Source organism: Calidris pugnax, unplaced genomic scaffold (genome assembly GCF_001431845.1).
Source record: "Calidris pugnax isolate Ruff unplaced genomic scaffold, ASM143184v1 scaffold20, whole genome shotgun sequence".
NCBI lineage: Eukaryota > Metazoa > Chordata > Aves > Charadriiformes > Scolopacidae > Calidris > Calidris pugnax.
In genome coordinates this window covers 12,441,906-12,457,847 of record NW_015094510.1, presented here as the reverse complement: position 1 = coordinate 12,457,847, position 15,942 = coordinate 12,441,906, and the positions used below count along the sequence as shown (strand labels likewise).

At 41.0% G+C, this 15,942-nt stretch overlaps 1 protein-coding gene across 1 annotated transcript in view; it reads left to right on the top strand.

The window, feature by feature from the left end:
* The first annotated feature begins 6 nt into the window (after nucleotides 1-6).
* VWA8 (von Willebrand factor A domain containing 8) overlaps nucleotides 7-15,942 on the top strand; it is a 197,883-nt gene continuing 181,947 nt past the window's right edge. The window contains exons 1-2 of the mRNA XM_014966088.1: nucleotides 7-48; nucleotides 11,413-11,490. Coding sequence (XP_014821574.1) covers nucleotide 11,490 — 1 coding nt within the window. The 5' untranslated portion in view covers nucleotides 7-48; nucleotides 11,413-11,489. The remainder of the gene's footprint in view (nucleotides 49-11,412; nucleotides 11,491-15,942) is intronic.

The following is a 15,942-nucleotide window of genomic DNA, read 5'->3' as shown; positions in this document are numbered from 1 at the left end:
CCGCCGGGCGGTCCGGCCGCCTGGAGATCAGGGCTCTACACGGCTCAGGTAACGACCCCCTCCCTGCGCTGGCCCGGCCCCGGCCTCCCCACAGCCTTCCCCCCGCCTCCCATTGCCCCGGGGATGTGGGCAGCCCCGCTCTCCCCTCGGCCAGGCGACCCGGGAGGAGGAGGAGGAGGAGGAGGAGGCCCTGAGGGAGGTTACCACCCTCTGGGCTGCTGGTTTGTCCAGTTTGTGCCACCATCCCTCTTTCTTCTCATGCCTGCGAGTATTGCGTGAGAAGAAAGGGCAGAGTTCAGTCGCGGGCTTGCAGGGGCACTTTAGGGTGGCTTTCCATGGTGTTTCACCTCTCTCTTTCCACGCAGTGAAGTGGCGAAGGAGCCTTGTACCTCTGAGAACCCCTCTTCTTCATCAAGTGGCCTGTTAGCATCCTGCGATGCTTTCTGCTTCTGCATCGCCTGGCCGCTGTCTCCTGCCGCTGAGGCGAAAGCCATACCCCGTGTCAGGGGCTGCCAAGGCTGATGCCAAGGCCGCCCAGGGTAACGAGATAAGGGGTTGACCTTGAGCTCGCGTAGGCTGGGGAGCCTGACCTCAACTGTCCCCGAGTATCCTCCGGTGACCTCCGAGCCAGCTGACGGGCCTGTGCCGGGCACGAGTGGCACTTGGAATTGCTGACATATGCCTGTGGTAGGACACAGCCATATGTGACACTTGTGGGAATGGATGCCAAAAGCAACAAAGCTACTAAATACAGAGCGAGTGATGTAAATTAGGTAGACAGAATGACAGCGAGCGATTCTGATGGTGAGGTACACTTGCTAAAGCTCGTAATTATACCCCCTCGATACCATTTATCTCAGCTTTTATTTTTTTAATCTGTTTACTAGTTGACCGGTTCATTTCTTTAAATATGTGTTTGGTTTCTCACAAGTTTCTCAAGAGGGAAGCCCTTGAGGGATTGATAACCATAAAATTCCTTCAAGAATTTTTTATTAGAAAATATTTGAAAAGTACTAAAAAAATAAAAATAGAGTTACTTATCTTAAATAGGAATAGAAGGCAACAAGTTATCAAGGTGTGAAACAAGCACCTGAGGAAGGTGACTCAGCACTTCTCAGCTCTTTGTTGGAGTGAATAACCTAAAAACAAGAAGAAATTCACCAAAATGAAATGGTGGCAAATGCAGTATTACTAAAAATACTTCATAATTTCCATGTGCTGTGGAATGGAACCGAGTCTAACTTAGCAATATTCATGAATACACTGTATATGTATATGAATAACAGGAGTATTCCCACTTACAATCAATGATTATAACGATTTTGGTAGAAAGATTTAAATCTCAAAGCTCTAAACAATCTTGTAGTTTATTAAAGGCAGGCTAAGGGGTAACACGAGGGATATTTGCCTTCCCAGCACCTGAGACACCTCATTCATTATAGTGCTTTCTGTGCCTCTGTGAATTTGGGACCTTGATATTAGGAATACAATTTATTATTTGGGTTTTGTTGGTTGTTTTTTTTTTAAATTAATGTTATTTTAAAGATGATTGCATGTCCTCTTGCAAGCCCTGTCACTCCTTTGAGGTTACTGAAGTTAAAAAGAGATGGTCTGAACTTTTCTGTGCAATACTTTTTTTTGTTGTGTCTATGCAGCTGCTCTAATTACAAGTCTCGTTGTAAGCAGCATTGAGGTTGCGTGTTTCTTCCCTGCTGATAAAATATTTCAGAAAAGGACAGAAGGGGTTAACAGTCAAGTGAAGAGCAAATTGTTGTCTACCCAGTAATTTGGATCTGACATCCCTGCCAGATCAGATTTACTGTCTGTGATGGTACCTTTTAAGTGTAAGGGAGAAACTGATGCCTGATTTTGTCCTGTTATATGTGAAGGAGCCATGCTTAGCTTTTCAGCTCTGTCGTTGTAATGCAGATATGGCTTGCTGATGCACCAGGGACTGTGGAGGAACTGCTGGAGCTATCTAGTAATAAAGCTTAAGAGAAATCTCAAAGTGAGAGACAGAGGCACTCAGTGACTAAAGGGTAATGGGAATATCTAGGAAGGGTTTGGGTTTGCACAACATATTTAACGAGGGAAACTTAATTTGTAGTAACCAGTGTTGTGGAAGAGCGGCAATCAGATTAATTTTTAACGCAAGTTTCATGCTCCCTTCCAAAAGACTGAAAAGAATTAGCTTTTTCTAGACTGCAGAGTTATTTGTGATGGATTACTATTTTAAAAACAGCGTGAGCTGAACAAAGTCAAGTTCTACGTAACTCAGTTCTCTGACATTTAATTATTTGTATCTATCTGTGTGTAATATGAAACTTTTGACAAAATCTGATGAAATACATAATATCAGAGGTGCTTTAAGGGGTTGGTGGGAACAAAAGCTGAATTTGGTGAAAACTGAAGAGCTGGAAAAATAAAAATCATTGCCAGTCAGATAGTACAGGTAAAGGAAGGTCTCTCGTGTGCTTTGCTGCTCAATGTACATATAACAATTTGTGCTTTCTCACTTGCGTGGACAAAAATGACTATTAGCTTTGTGCACTGTTTTCTACAGCTCTGCCTGTCCAGGTTCAATTCCTACGCTTTCCAAAACCTGGGCAGCCCCAGTTCCTCATCAAACCTGTGTTTGAAGCCTGAATGATCTCAGTGATACATACAAAAATGTCTGCTGAGTGTTAACACAGTTGATTGTGAAAGCTTTAGCAGACTTCAGAAGCCTGTAATGTTAGTCATTGGTGTGCAGGATCTAAGTGATTGTGGTAAAAATTTATAATCTGAAAAAAGACTATGAATGAGGTCATGTGTTTAGAAGGGGGTTTGAGTGGGTTTTTTGTTGGTTTTTTTGTTGTTTTGGGTTTTTTTTCCAGGGTCTATTACTGCCCAAAGACTAACGAATCGGTTGATGATGGATGTAAATGCACACATTCCCCTTTCTGACTTCACCTGTGTCATTATCTTGTTGAAGTTCACACGTGGACAGCTAGGAGTGTGGTTCTGGCAATATTTTTGTTTTTTTTCACTGGCACAACCTATTTAAGGGACTTCATTCTTTCTTCTTTCTCTTAACATAGCCACTATTGTTCATTGCCTCCGTGGTTGTACTTGGGGGCTGTGCAACGTGGTGGCTGAAACAATTCCAGTGATTTGATTTATGGCAGGGCCTTATGAGCAGTTGTTGCGTCAGCACAACTGAGAAAGCAGCAAATGGAGACGGGAATTTTCAAAGCCAGTTGTCGTGAAAGTTTGCAGAGTTATGCCTGATTTATTTCAAATTATTCTAACAATTAAGAGCGAAAAGGTTGGTGGCAAAAAAATAGTGTCGTTTATTAGCCACGCTGATACAGCTGGAAGAAAGGGATGAGCTGTCAGGCAGATACACTCTTCGGTAGGGTTTCACTGTTGTTCCCATGAGTAGATGTCATTAAATAGCTGCTGAGTTTTAATATTTGGCAGTTGTTAAAAATTTAAATTTCCCTGTTTAGCAACTGTTACAGTCCTGATATGTGTTGATGTGTTCTGCAAGTCCTGCCCATCTTAATATATGAGGCTGCAGTTGAACCTGCCTGGCAAACTCAGGGACTCGGGATAGTTGCGTAGGAGATGCCATAGCAAATTTTAAAGCTGTTTTGTCTATCTTGGTTATCTTTTCAGTAAATGGGAAGCTGTAAAAACAGTTCTATTTGATTTTCAGTTGTAGCTTCTTTTTAGATGAAATACATTATTGAAATTATACTGATGCATTTGATACCTAAGCTCAGTTTAGAATAGACCAATAGTCTGGCTCTTCTGCACTGGGCAAACTGTACTTCAGGAATCCTCATACAGTTTGAAAACACTATCAGCTAATTTTTCTCATAAGTAGCACTGGCCATGGAAGATTTGAAAAGGAACACTAGGGATGTGGTGAGCATCTGCTACCATATGACTAAGAGGAGGTAGTGGATATCGCTTTCTACAGACAGCTAGCAGAAACCTCCCACTCATGGGCCCTCATGCTCACGGGGGATTTCAACCACCCAGACATCTGCCAGCAGGGCAGTCTGGTGCTGTGCATGCATTCTTGGTAGTTTCTAGACCGTGTTGGTAAAAATTTTATAATGCAGGTGCCAGAGAGCCTGGTCAGGAGTCGGTCTTCACTTCATCTGCTGTTCACAAGTAGGGAAGAACTGGAGCTGGTTTGGTCATAGATGTCAGCCTGGATTGCAGCAACCGTAACGTGATTGAGTTGTGGATCTGGAGGCTGGGAAGGTGAGCAGCAGAATTAGGATCTTAGTCCTAAGGACTGCAGGCTTTCACTTATTCAGGAGATTGGTAGGTAGAATCCTTTGGATAACCACTGTGAAGAAGAAAGGTGCACAGGGGAGCTTGAAGATATTTAAAGAAAACTTAATGATGGCTCAGGAATGAATGATTCCACAGTGCAGGAAGATTTGGTATTGCAGTTGGAGGCCTGCTTGGCCAAGCAGGAAACTTCTCAATGAACACAAAAAGGGGGCATACAAAAGTGGAAATGAGGACAGACCGGACAACAGAAGAGGAGTGTAATAGTGCTATTTGGTACGTAGGGACAAAATTCCTACCATCTGACAAACTGCAGATCTTTGGTCTAGAAGGAACTCAGTAAACTTGAGGACTGGGCCAACAGAAACGTCAAAAGGTTTAAGGAGGAGAAGGATGAAGCTCTGCCACTGGACTGAGGTGTTTCTGTGTCTCACTGGCTGGGGAGGGACTGGCTGAGTAGCAGCTTTGCTGGAAAGGCTGTAGGATTGCAGTGGGTGTCTGGCTGAATATGAGCCAACACCTCATAGCAAATAAGGTGAACCACAGACTGGGCTACATTAGAAGTAGTGTGGGCAATGGTAAAGGGAGGATTCATCTCTAGAAAGCATTGGTGACGCTCTGCCTGGAGTGCTGTGTTCAGTCTTTGGTTCCCTATTTCTAGGGAGATATTGAGAAACTGAAGGAGTCCACTTGAGGGCTACCAAAATTGTTAGGGGCCTAGAGCAGCTGATGGTGAGGAGAAGCTGAGGGATCTGGGCTTGTTAGATTTGCAAGGTCTAAGAAAGGAGACATCTGTTGGCAACTTGAAATTATAATTACAGAAATGATTACGTCTAACTCTACTTAATATTGGCAGATAATACATCAAGAGGCAGTCATCACAAATTGGGGCTTGGGAGGACAAACTTTTTTACTAGGAGAGGAGCGCAGCAGGGATAGAGGTTGGCTAGAAAGGCTGTGGAAGATCCATCCTTGAAGGTTTTTGAGACTCAGTCTGACAGAGCCACAGCTCGTCAGATCTTGTCTTGGTGGTAAGATGATGCTGAGCAGGAAGTTGGAGAAGATGACCAGTATTTCTAAGGTGTTTTAGTAATTGGTGAAATGGACAGCTTAGCACTTCTTTGATGTGGTAAGCATATTACTGAGAGATATTCTGAAATTTGTATATCGAGTCTATGTGAGTCATTGTGGTATTAAGGATATTTAAAACTGACTTTTCACATTGTAACACTTTTGTAATTGAGCATCATCAGTCTCCCTGCATTCAGGGTACACTATTGGCCCAAACGGAAAAAAAGCTCTCTGTTAAGAAATGATTGTGAGCTTCTTACGTGACTGGATGTCAGATAAGATTCTGTGTTCGTGTTCTTGATCTTCTATTAATGCAGGAAAAAATGGAGTAAAAGGTTCACTTCCTGGGGAAAACACCAAGAGTTTGTTTTAATGACACTTTGGACTTAAATCAGTAGAGAGAATCATTAGTCTAAAGCAGACAATTGAAAAATAAAGCATTAACTTCAGAGCTGAAAAGTAAAAAAAATAGACTGTCTATCAATAATGTTGAGTAGAAATAGAGTAATATCCAAATTTTATTTTTGAAGTAAATATTTTGGTTTCTTAGAAGGAAAGAACTTCTTTTGCTCATAAAAAGAGGACGGCTTAAGTGCAGTGGATTTTTTTGCTTAGATTGGAGATGGATTTTATTGTGTAAACATCCAACTATTCCAGTCAGCAGCAGCTGTCAGTCTGCAGCTGAGCTCCATCTCATCTGTGTGGGAAGGCAGTGGTGGTCAAGGAGCAAATGTAGTGAGTGCTGGGAATGGGTTTCTGTCCCTCATGCTCATGTTTTTGGGAGGCTGCCAGTACCAATATGAGATGCAGAACAGGTTCCAGTGTTAGCCAGTGACTGTATGTAATGTTTACAGCCATGAAGATGGCCAGCAAGAGCTGGTATGAAATGAGAGAAATAAGTAAGTTGTGTAGACAGAGCTGCTTTTTCCTTTTTCTTTTTTTCTTTCTTTCTTTTTTTTTTTTCCCTGCAAATAATGTATTCAGAAAAGTTGAGGGAAAAGAAAAGAAATGCATCCTGCAAAGTGTAATTTCTGTTTCTTCAAAATAAGTTGGCTCTTCAAGGATGAGGGCTGACACTCTTTTCTGTACCCTTATGGGTATATGCTGGATAAATATCAGTTAGAAGCATCCACCTCCCATCCCCCTTCTTTTATTCTCCTTTCCCTCACATTGGAATGAGATTAAGACCTGGAAATATACATTTGAATATAATACAGATTTTGAATTTTCCTCTTAACAGGTGTGATCTTATCACACACAAATTAATGTTAGCAGAGTTTAGCACCTTCACAGTTTTAACATGCACTTGCGGTTAGTGGCTTTTGAGACCAGATGGACGGTCTGTGTACAAGTGAATGTGTAATATACTAAAATGACTGTTGGAGTGTGTTAATCTCACATAAATTCAGGACCAAAAAGGCCAAAAGGCAGTGATTTCAGCCGCCTAAAAACTCAGTGTTCCTGAAGCTTCATTGTAATGTCTCCTAAAAACCCTGGTAATAAAGATTTACATATTAGATTGGAACTCTTTCAGTTGTGCACTCAAAAAACTAAACACATATATAGATCTGCGCAAGGTGTTTTCTTTTGCTGTAGGATTTCTTTATTTAAAAATAGCCATTTCAAATTTATTAATTTCCTTCTTTTTTTCTTAATGTCTTATTTCACCAGAGGAATGGCGAGTAGGAGAAACAGAACTTTTTTCTGCTTCTTAAATTCTCAAATTGTAGTTGAGATGCGATGTGTTTCGCTTCAGATATGCCCAGCATTGCTCTAAATAGTTTAAACAGGAGTGGCTTTTTCTTCTCAACATATAGGAGAAAATAGTAGGATTGGGGAATAGTCTCTTCTTGGGAGAGGGAGAGGAGAAGAGGGATAGTTGGTGTGATACTAGCTTTTAAGTAGAAAAGCGGTCAAAGGTGCCAAGTGCATAATAAAGCTTCATCTTCAAGAAGACTTCTTATTGAGATTATAACATTAAAAATGTCCACAGTGGGTCAGAACAAACAGGGTCAGTCCACAACAGGGTCCAGCAAGCCCTACCATTCTAGTTTAGTGCACTGCAGTTACTGGTTAGCTGTATGTGCATATTTGAATTGCCATTTTGCCAGAGGTGAAGTTCACACCTGTCTATTCCAGATGCAGCAGAAGGAGCTCCTTGCATGCATTGAGGCTGTTTTCACACCTCCTTCTTTCAGAGAGTCTCTTCAGAGCCCTGTTACTGAGTCACAATCTTTATGTGCCCCCAATTTCTGGCCCGTATTGCATGGGCTTTTAATCTACCTGTTTTCTCTGTGTGTTGATCACCCCCTGAATGGGATGTCCTCCTTACTTTTTGGATTCCAGCTTATTTAGCACTTGTTTTGTTTCAGCAGCCATAGCTCGTTGGGTACATTGGGCACTGCTTGCATCCTACTGTTTTCCCCAAAGACTGTGCTACCTGTGATTACTGTTTTCTGCGTGGGAGGTAAGAAACCAGGGGCACGTCTTCACTGCTTGCCTAAGCAAGCCTGATACAGGCTACAAAGTCTGCATTGCAAAACCTCATGTATATAGCTTTTGTCCCCGGTAGCGTGGCAGTAGCTTGAGAGCTGGGTCGGAATATTCACGGGCTATTCCATAATTTGCAGCGGAGACAAATCGTTTGGGATGTATGTTCTCAAATCATGAGTCTTGCTGATTTAACACCACCAAGCAGGTTTACCAAGCAGGCTGTTGTCAGTTCCTTGCCAGCTGGTGAAATGCTGGAAAGAGCCTGTCTGGGGTGACTTCTCTGTTCAAAGAGTTTGGAAGTGCAGTGGAAACGGAGTAATCAAATACGAGATTTTAAATAAGTACAGAAGGAAAAAAAATGGGAGAAGAAAATATAGCCTAAGTGGAATTATGATAAGATTAGTGGGGTGATCCCCTGTGCTCATTTAGCTAGGAAAATGGACTCTGCTGTCTTGGTTTATTGTTGTTTAAAATTCTATTAAACACTGCTAATATTTTTGCTTTGTGGACAGATGCAAGTTGGATGCAATGTTTGTCTCCAGGCAGCAACAAACCTGTTAAAATCTGAGTGCCCTGACAGTATGGTAGGGATTTTGTGTGCTTAGCTCTCTCCTCAGCTTGCACATAGTTCCCTCCCAGCCCATTTTTCATGAAAATTTGTAAGGACTGTTGATGGCTGGAATGTTTGTGGCATTTTTGGACATGATTAGATGTGTTGGTCAAGGGTTAGCATGTTATGGACTGACATAAATACCAGGAGAACAGATGCATTTTCCATTTTTCACTTAGACTAAACTAAGTTGTTTGTTTCTTTAGGGAGTACAGGAAATCAACTAAGGCTTTTCAGTACTATGCCAATAAAAGAGGTGATTAACATTCTCTCCTGTAGATGATACCATCATTCCAATGTATTGAAAAAGTCTGACACCTTGTTGTTTCAGCATCTTGTCCCTCCTGTGTTTTGGACGGCTGTGTATGCATGAGAGAGGATTTACAACTTGCGCTGAGGTGGTTTAAGCTGGGAGCTAATTAGTCATATACTCCTGTCTCTTTACATGTTGGCTAAGGAATGGTGAGAAAAGAAACTGGCACTAATTTCCTAAGGATATATCAGGCAACCTGCTCTTTTTAGGATGTTAAAATTCTTCCTGGCTGAGCTAATGAGAGAGGAGGTGTCAACTTTTGCAAGAAGCAGTGGGCTCCTAGGATGTTTACATCAACTTGGAGGCGTTTTGGTCAATCCTTTAGCTGTTCCTCAGTGAGAAAGGGTGGTTGGAGCTGCAGGAGAAGAAGGGGAAGGGGAGATGATGCTTAGGCAGTAAAAGAGCTTTTTTTCCTTTAAAACTTAGAGAAGTGGGCAAAACCCTGTGAAAGCCAAAGCCTAGATTTTACTCCCTGCAGTGGTCATGTCTGTTGTCCAGTGACTTTTTAAGATATGGAACACTTTCCAGAATGGTGACCAGTCCCCTGAACTGTTGCGGGATGTTTTTTTGGAGTGAGTTTGAAGGCTTCAGGCTGAAGAGGGCACAGAACTCTGGGGTGCATTTGAACTGAAAATTCAGTAAGGGCCAGGAAATGACCTGTAGCCCCAAACTGCTGCCTGGTCATTAGCTTGGCCACAGCTCTGTTTGGGACCCTTCCACTTCTTGGTTCCTGCACAGATCTGCCAGAGAAGGGCGCTTAGCTCTAGCAGGGAGCGTGGAGACTGCTTGGTACTCCTTATCCTTAGGACCAGGGATGAGCCCTTGGCCACCTTTTATTTTGCAGTACTGCTATTGTCTAAGTCTCCCATTTTCTGGCAAGTCATGGAAGCAATGTATTGTCATGTGGGAACAACTGACAGTTTACTGCCTTCTGCCATTATTTTAAGGAAAAAATAGGGAGGTGATAATTTGGGCTTCAAGAGCAACATAAAGACCCACATGCAGGCATGTATGTCAGGCTATGAATCCCAGTCTCAGCATCATTGTTAAGCCCTTAAATTTGGGAGGAAATCAGCCATAATCCTTTCTTCGCTGCTTCCTGTTTGTTGCTATAGGTGATTCTCTGGCTGCTGTAAATCTAGTCCTAAATGTGTAAGCTTTCCTGTGGATTGTCTGAGTCATGTCGGAACCTGGGGATTCTCAGTCCTGTGATATGAGCAGTAACATCTGGATATGCTGGAGGAGAACTGCAGTTGAGTGCAAAACTGGAGTCTCTGGAAGGAGAGCTGCTGGATGTAGGGGAGGAGTTTTAGTTGCCTCTGTCGATTTGGACAAGCTTCCTCTTCAGCGTCTCCCTCTCTGCTTCCAGCATTGGTCTTCCAAACTCTTTGACTCTGTGCTGGAGATGGGTGACTGTAGACTGTGCCCTCTTGGATGCTGTAGGACAAGGTGCAGCTCAACAAAAGGATTTTTAGAGTTGGATCTTGTTCACGGGCTGTGTCTCTTTTACGTCTCGTTTCTCAGAAAAGCACAAGAACCAGTTCCAAAAGTTGGCCTCAGTTCATGGAAAGGTAGTGTAATCAGAGTGCTGTGGCAAAACTGCACCCCTGCGCAGCCGTCTTACTCCAGTGATCCTCTCCATCCTCACGCACGCACTTCTGCACCTGTTGGGCAGTGAAGCTGGTGTTATCTTCAGCAGCAGTAATGGAAAAAACACCATTTTACTAGAGTCATCTCAGCTTCGTGGTCTTAATACTTGTGAACTCATTTGCATGGCCCAGATGTTCTCTTGGAAAAAAAAAAGCAAAACAACTTTGAGTTTGTTATCAGTCTGCAGCTCATTTTCTTGGCTTCACGGGTTTTGGGTGTTGTGCTGTTTTACTGTGTGACCTCTGCTGCCTTGGTGCTCGCCCATTTCCTGGCTGCAAACTAGATTTCACTTCTGATTTTCATGAGAAAGTACACAGGGCATGCCCTGCATTTTTATTCAAGCCTGTGGGTGAAGAAAGACAGATAAGATAGGCAGGCCCTGGTTAGTAAACTAGAGACTAGGAGACCAGGAGACAAAATGGCCAGGTGCTTTAGTTTTGGTGAAATCCAGAGCAAGAAATGTGTGAGACCTCTTAAACGTGCCAGGTTCTGCAGCCATACAGTCAGAGAGAGAGTGCAGGAAGGGCCTGCTGACAGGAATATATCATTTCATACCTCCAACAGATGCTTTTTCAGGCTGCTTGAAAACTCAGGAAGATCATCCCCCTACAAGTGTTCCTCACTGCTAGTTCTGCAGACAAACAGTCTGAGGATTTCATTTCAATAAATCAACAAGGGTACCTGGAATGGGGTTCTATAGTGAGCTTGAATTCCATAGCTCCCAACAAAGTAAGTTTTGGTTATAACAACAGCAACAAAAGAAAAAAGGTCAAAGATTATTAATTAGGTGTAAATTGTCCTAGTACCTGAGCTGTTGAAAAGCAGCAGAGGCTAATTAGTAAACAGTTCTCAAACATGTTAGAGGCTGCTTTGTGAACACACAGCCTTACCACAGCAGGCCTATGATTTAAACTTTAATATAAGGACATTAAAAACTTATATATTATCTGGAAACTAAAAGAATTCTTTTCTCTTTTCTTTTTAGGTGATACTGTCACTATTGGAGATGTGTCTTTTAAACTCAAAACACCGAAGAACCCAGAACTCGTTCCACAGAACTACAGTAAGAATCTCCTTTTCCTTTTGAATGGGTTTCAAGGCTTTATTCAAAAAACTTTTACTTACTCAAGTCACTCCACTGACTTTAGTGAAATTATCTAAGAAATATGTTCTGAAAAAGCAGACAATTTGGGAAAGACTATCTTTGCTAAGTTCTTTACTGTGTCTCTGCTTCAGCTGGTTATATAGGAATCTCTTAAGTTTGCATGTAACTTGTCCCGTTGGTCAGCGGGACAGTAAAAGGACTGTTTGTTTAAATATTTTGTACAAAAGGGGTTTCATCCAGCAATTACATATAAAAATAATACAGTAATTTCAAATTGTTTGGTCATGAAACTGTGGCAGTTTAAAATTATCATTTGGTTGCAATGTGATTATATGTCCTAGGAGTTTTCTGCTATATGGCAGACGTATGGTGTTTTTCTACTGTGATATTTAATATTCCCAGATTGTCATGTTACTGTTGTTGGCAAACATACAGATCTTCGCAATCCATCTAGTTAATAGGAAGTCAATTGCATAGTGATAAAAAATGCTATCAAATACTTACAGAAGTCACAGCCAATTATGCACATTAACAATGCTGATACATATACTTAGAATTAATTCACATTATGTTTTGATGCCCAATTAAAAATGCCACGCATTCTCAGCCATCCATACTTCCTGTTTGTTGAGAATACAGGCTTCTTGAGCTTTTCCTTTTGCATTGTGGATCAGCAAGTGAATTGTGCTTTTGTTGTGCCATTTTCTAGGACAATACAGGCCAACTATTTCCTGAGGGTCCAAAGTGAAGAGCTGCCATTTGTTCAGCACTTTCACATGTAGGTTGCCAGATGTCCGAAATTTGAATTAAAAAAACCCCACCAACAACTGACTTTTCCACCCGGATAAATTCTCAGACCAAAACCAAGCACACATGGTATTCTAAAGGGACATGTAAGTCTTGACATGGCCAAGCATTGAGAGCTCCCAGTGACTGTCATTGCTGGGCTTGCGAGGTCCTACAGCTGGACTCTTGAGTGTGATCATTCACTTCAGTTTGCTTTCCAACATGTCTAAATTCTTTCCATGACATTTTGAAGAGGACATCAAGAAAACTGCTGGGACAGTGGGTTTTGGGGCAATGGAGGATGGAGGGTTTTTTTGTTTGATTTTGGTTTTAAAAGAATGATACATCAGTAGTAGACTTGCCAGTGCACAGCTGGCAGGATGGCAGATAGCTGCTGGGAGAGAGATACTGAGGGCGAGAGGGATGTTAAAGGTGTACAGGATCAGAAAGGGATGGAGCTGCTGTGTGAACATTTATATTGTGTTCTTAGGCAGTAGGACTTCAGTTCATCAGACATCAGTTAGTCTGACAGGCTTTAGATGACCCTGCTTGAGCAGGGGGGTTGGACAAGATGTCCTCCAGAGGTCCTTTCCAACCTCAGCCATTCTGTGATTCCTTATTTTGTAGGAACTGTGGGACATCAGTGGGACATCAGTGTTACTATTGACGTATTTAGATGACTGTTTCTTAACTTTGTTTTGATATGCAACCTTCCAAAACGTTTGTCCTTTGAGAGCTGTAGCAGGAATATAGAGGAGATTTTGATTTTTTTCAGTCTTTAACGAGTGTGAAGTCCCCCCATTGACTAGTAGGCTGGTCTGTATCTGGATTGTGGGCTGCTTAATTCCCATACCCCTTAGGCATCACACTGGGACGCTTTCCTACTGGGTGACCTAGGTACCAAATATATCCTATGACACGTGTCAGGCCATGGTGTTACAGGGTAGCCCATGAGGAAAGGTTTTCTGGTTTAGACTCTAATGACACTTCCCGTACCTCGTGAGTTTCCTGGGATTGCAGCCAAACAGTTGAGAGGTGCTGCTCTGTATTATTACTTTTTATAGCTTCTTAAATGATCAATTTTTGCTTTTTCTCATTTATTCTTCACGACTGTTTTCTCATTTTGATCATATAGTAAGGGTATCAGTTGTCTATGTCAATGGCTAATGTGGTCTGTTTCACTTATTCACATTTCTTGTAGATTGTTTTGCTTTCTGATTTTCTGTGCTGTACTAAATGCTTTAATTTTAACAACAGCCTCCTTCCTTCCACTCCTCCACACTATGCCATTACATGTTTTGGTCAATCTGCACTTTTCAGCGAGATGTTAGCTCTAAGTTAAACAGCATCTCCTTCAGTTCTTTGGATTGGGAAGGAAAAAGAATTATGAAAACATTTGGTAGAATCAGGGAATTAGAGGTTTTTCTAGTTAATGATTATAAGAAGGAAAAAGTGGTTGAAAACTAATCTTATAGCAAAAACGTTATTAAAAATGGAACTGTACAGAATACTGGGATCTTAGCAAAAATCAGATACTACAACTAAAAGTAACATTTATTAGCACATATTTGGTCTATTATTAGTCGTTTCTCTTTTTTTTAATAATCATGGCTGAAAAGAGCCCATGTCATGCTTGGGATACTGTTGTTCATCCGTATTCCTGTACTTAGAGTAGGATAGGTACAGATATACAGATACTAGAGACAGATGTTTTGGTGTAAAATACATGAACATAATTGCATGTTTATACTGATGTATAAACTGAAATGTTACATATTTTGAAATTTTATTGTAGTACCTAATATTACATTTAAATGACAAAGGTACTTACTTGATTTCTTGTCAACTAAGACTAGAAATAATTTGGTCATCCAGTTAAGTGGGAAATAACCCTGATAAGGTCTCAGACATTCTAATGTTTGCAGTGGAGTAAGAAATAAGAGGAGGGAACCGAAGTGGTTGCAGTTCATTTACTAGTACTGTGTATAATGCTGTTTTCTAGCTCATCATTTAGGTAGAATAGAATGTTTCTGCTTTTGCTATTCTGCCAGATAAGAGCCATGTTAAAATACAGTAATGTTGAAAGTGCATATCTATAATTTACAGCAAATTTAGGGATGTTATAATTTATTTTAAACTCAATATTATTCTTCTAGTATTAAAAATAGCCTTAAAACTCTGTAGAAAATTGTAACAAAATAAGGAACATAGAGGTATTAAGTACCTACAAAACTTAATCTTTGTCATTTTGTCACTTAATTGATACCAAAAGCCTTCATTTTTTGTGTTACCAGATTAAACTGATTTTTTTTGAACCATGTTACATTTTGTAGAAGTGGATAGGATAGATACTGCGGGTTACCTTATATTTTCATGTCCTTGCTTTCCAGGTTTTATGTTAGGAACCTAGCAAGTCCTGTATCAAGTACTCCATTTTGTGTGTTAATATAAAATATTAATTTGTTTTGCTGTTGTTGGCAAATGGCTTTTTCTTGGAAGATGGTAATTAAAGGTACATACAATCTGAATTATTCTTATTTTTCTTTTTATAAGTGACATGTAAAAATGAATCATACACAGGGGAATTTTGTTAATGGGATTTTTGTCATAATTGTGCCTGACACGTTGTAGAAAGAGGGCATTTATTTTTGCCCTGCTTGTTCTTTTATCAGTAAAAATAAACCCTACGTTTTTAAAATCTCACCATGCTTGAAAAGCATGATTGTTTCTTTAATTATACTTTGGAAGAGCTTTGTATGGGTTTCCATGATAGTTCAGATCTAAAATTGAATTGTGAGAACGCTCATTAATTTTTTTCTTTTATATTGAGTTCATGTCAGTGCACTGCTTTCATTAGTGGTTTCTGGAAGTTTTATTAAGATGACAATGTACCTGATATTTCATGTATTTATTAATCTTGACAAAACAGTTCCTAACAGCTCTTCCAGGACATTTTGTTCAATGAGGCAAATCCTTGTAAAGGCAGGAAAAGGGATGTTCTCTTGCAACACCAGGTTGCTCTGCTGCTCTCTGAAGGTGCATTTGGGAGTTTGGCTGTTGTCCCATTGCAGGCAACTGCATTGAATTGTGGAAGATTAATTTCAAACAGCCTGTGGTTTTACGCCAGATGTCCTGAGTCTGAGCACCCTCCCCAATGGTGCATCCAAAGTGACATGCGTAAAAATGCAAGGACCCAAATAATAAATCCTATAGTTTTGTCAGTTGAGATATATGGAAGCCTAATTATCATGAGGAATTTAAACAGAATGTTTGGATGTATATAATAATGAAATGCAGAAGAAGTAGCACTAAATGGATTTCTGTGCTTGAAAGGGAATTGTTTTAATGGTGAGGACATTGGGGTTATTTCTCTGTAAGTAGGCTCAGTGGTGCCAGCGGTTTTTTTGGTACTTTATTTTTCACCTGAAAGATCGATATTACTTTAACAGTCACACACCTCTGTGTCCTTCTCCCGGAGTGGTGTTGCACCACCACAGTGCTGAAGAAGGGACAAGTGTGTCTGTTCAGTTATTGCCCAAAGTGGGTCCAGCTTCGCGCTGGAATGTGTGTTCGTTCTTCTTTCTGTTGACTTTAAACCTGAGTGTCAGAGTGCAACGCGTTACA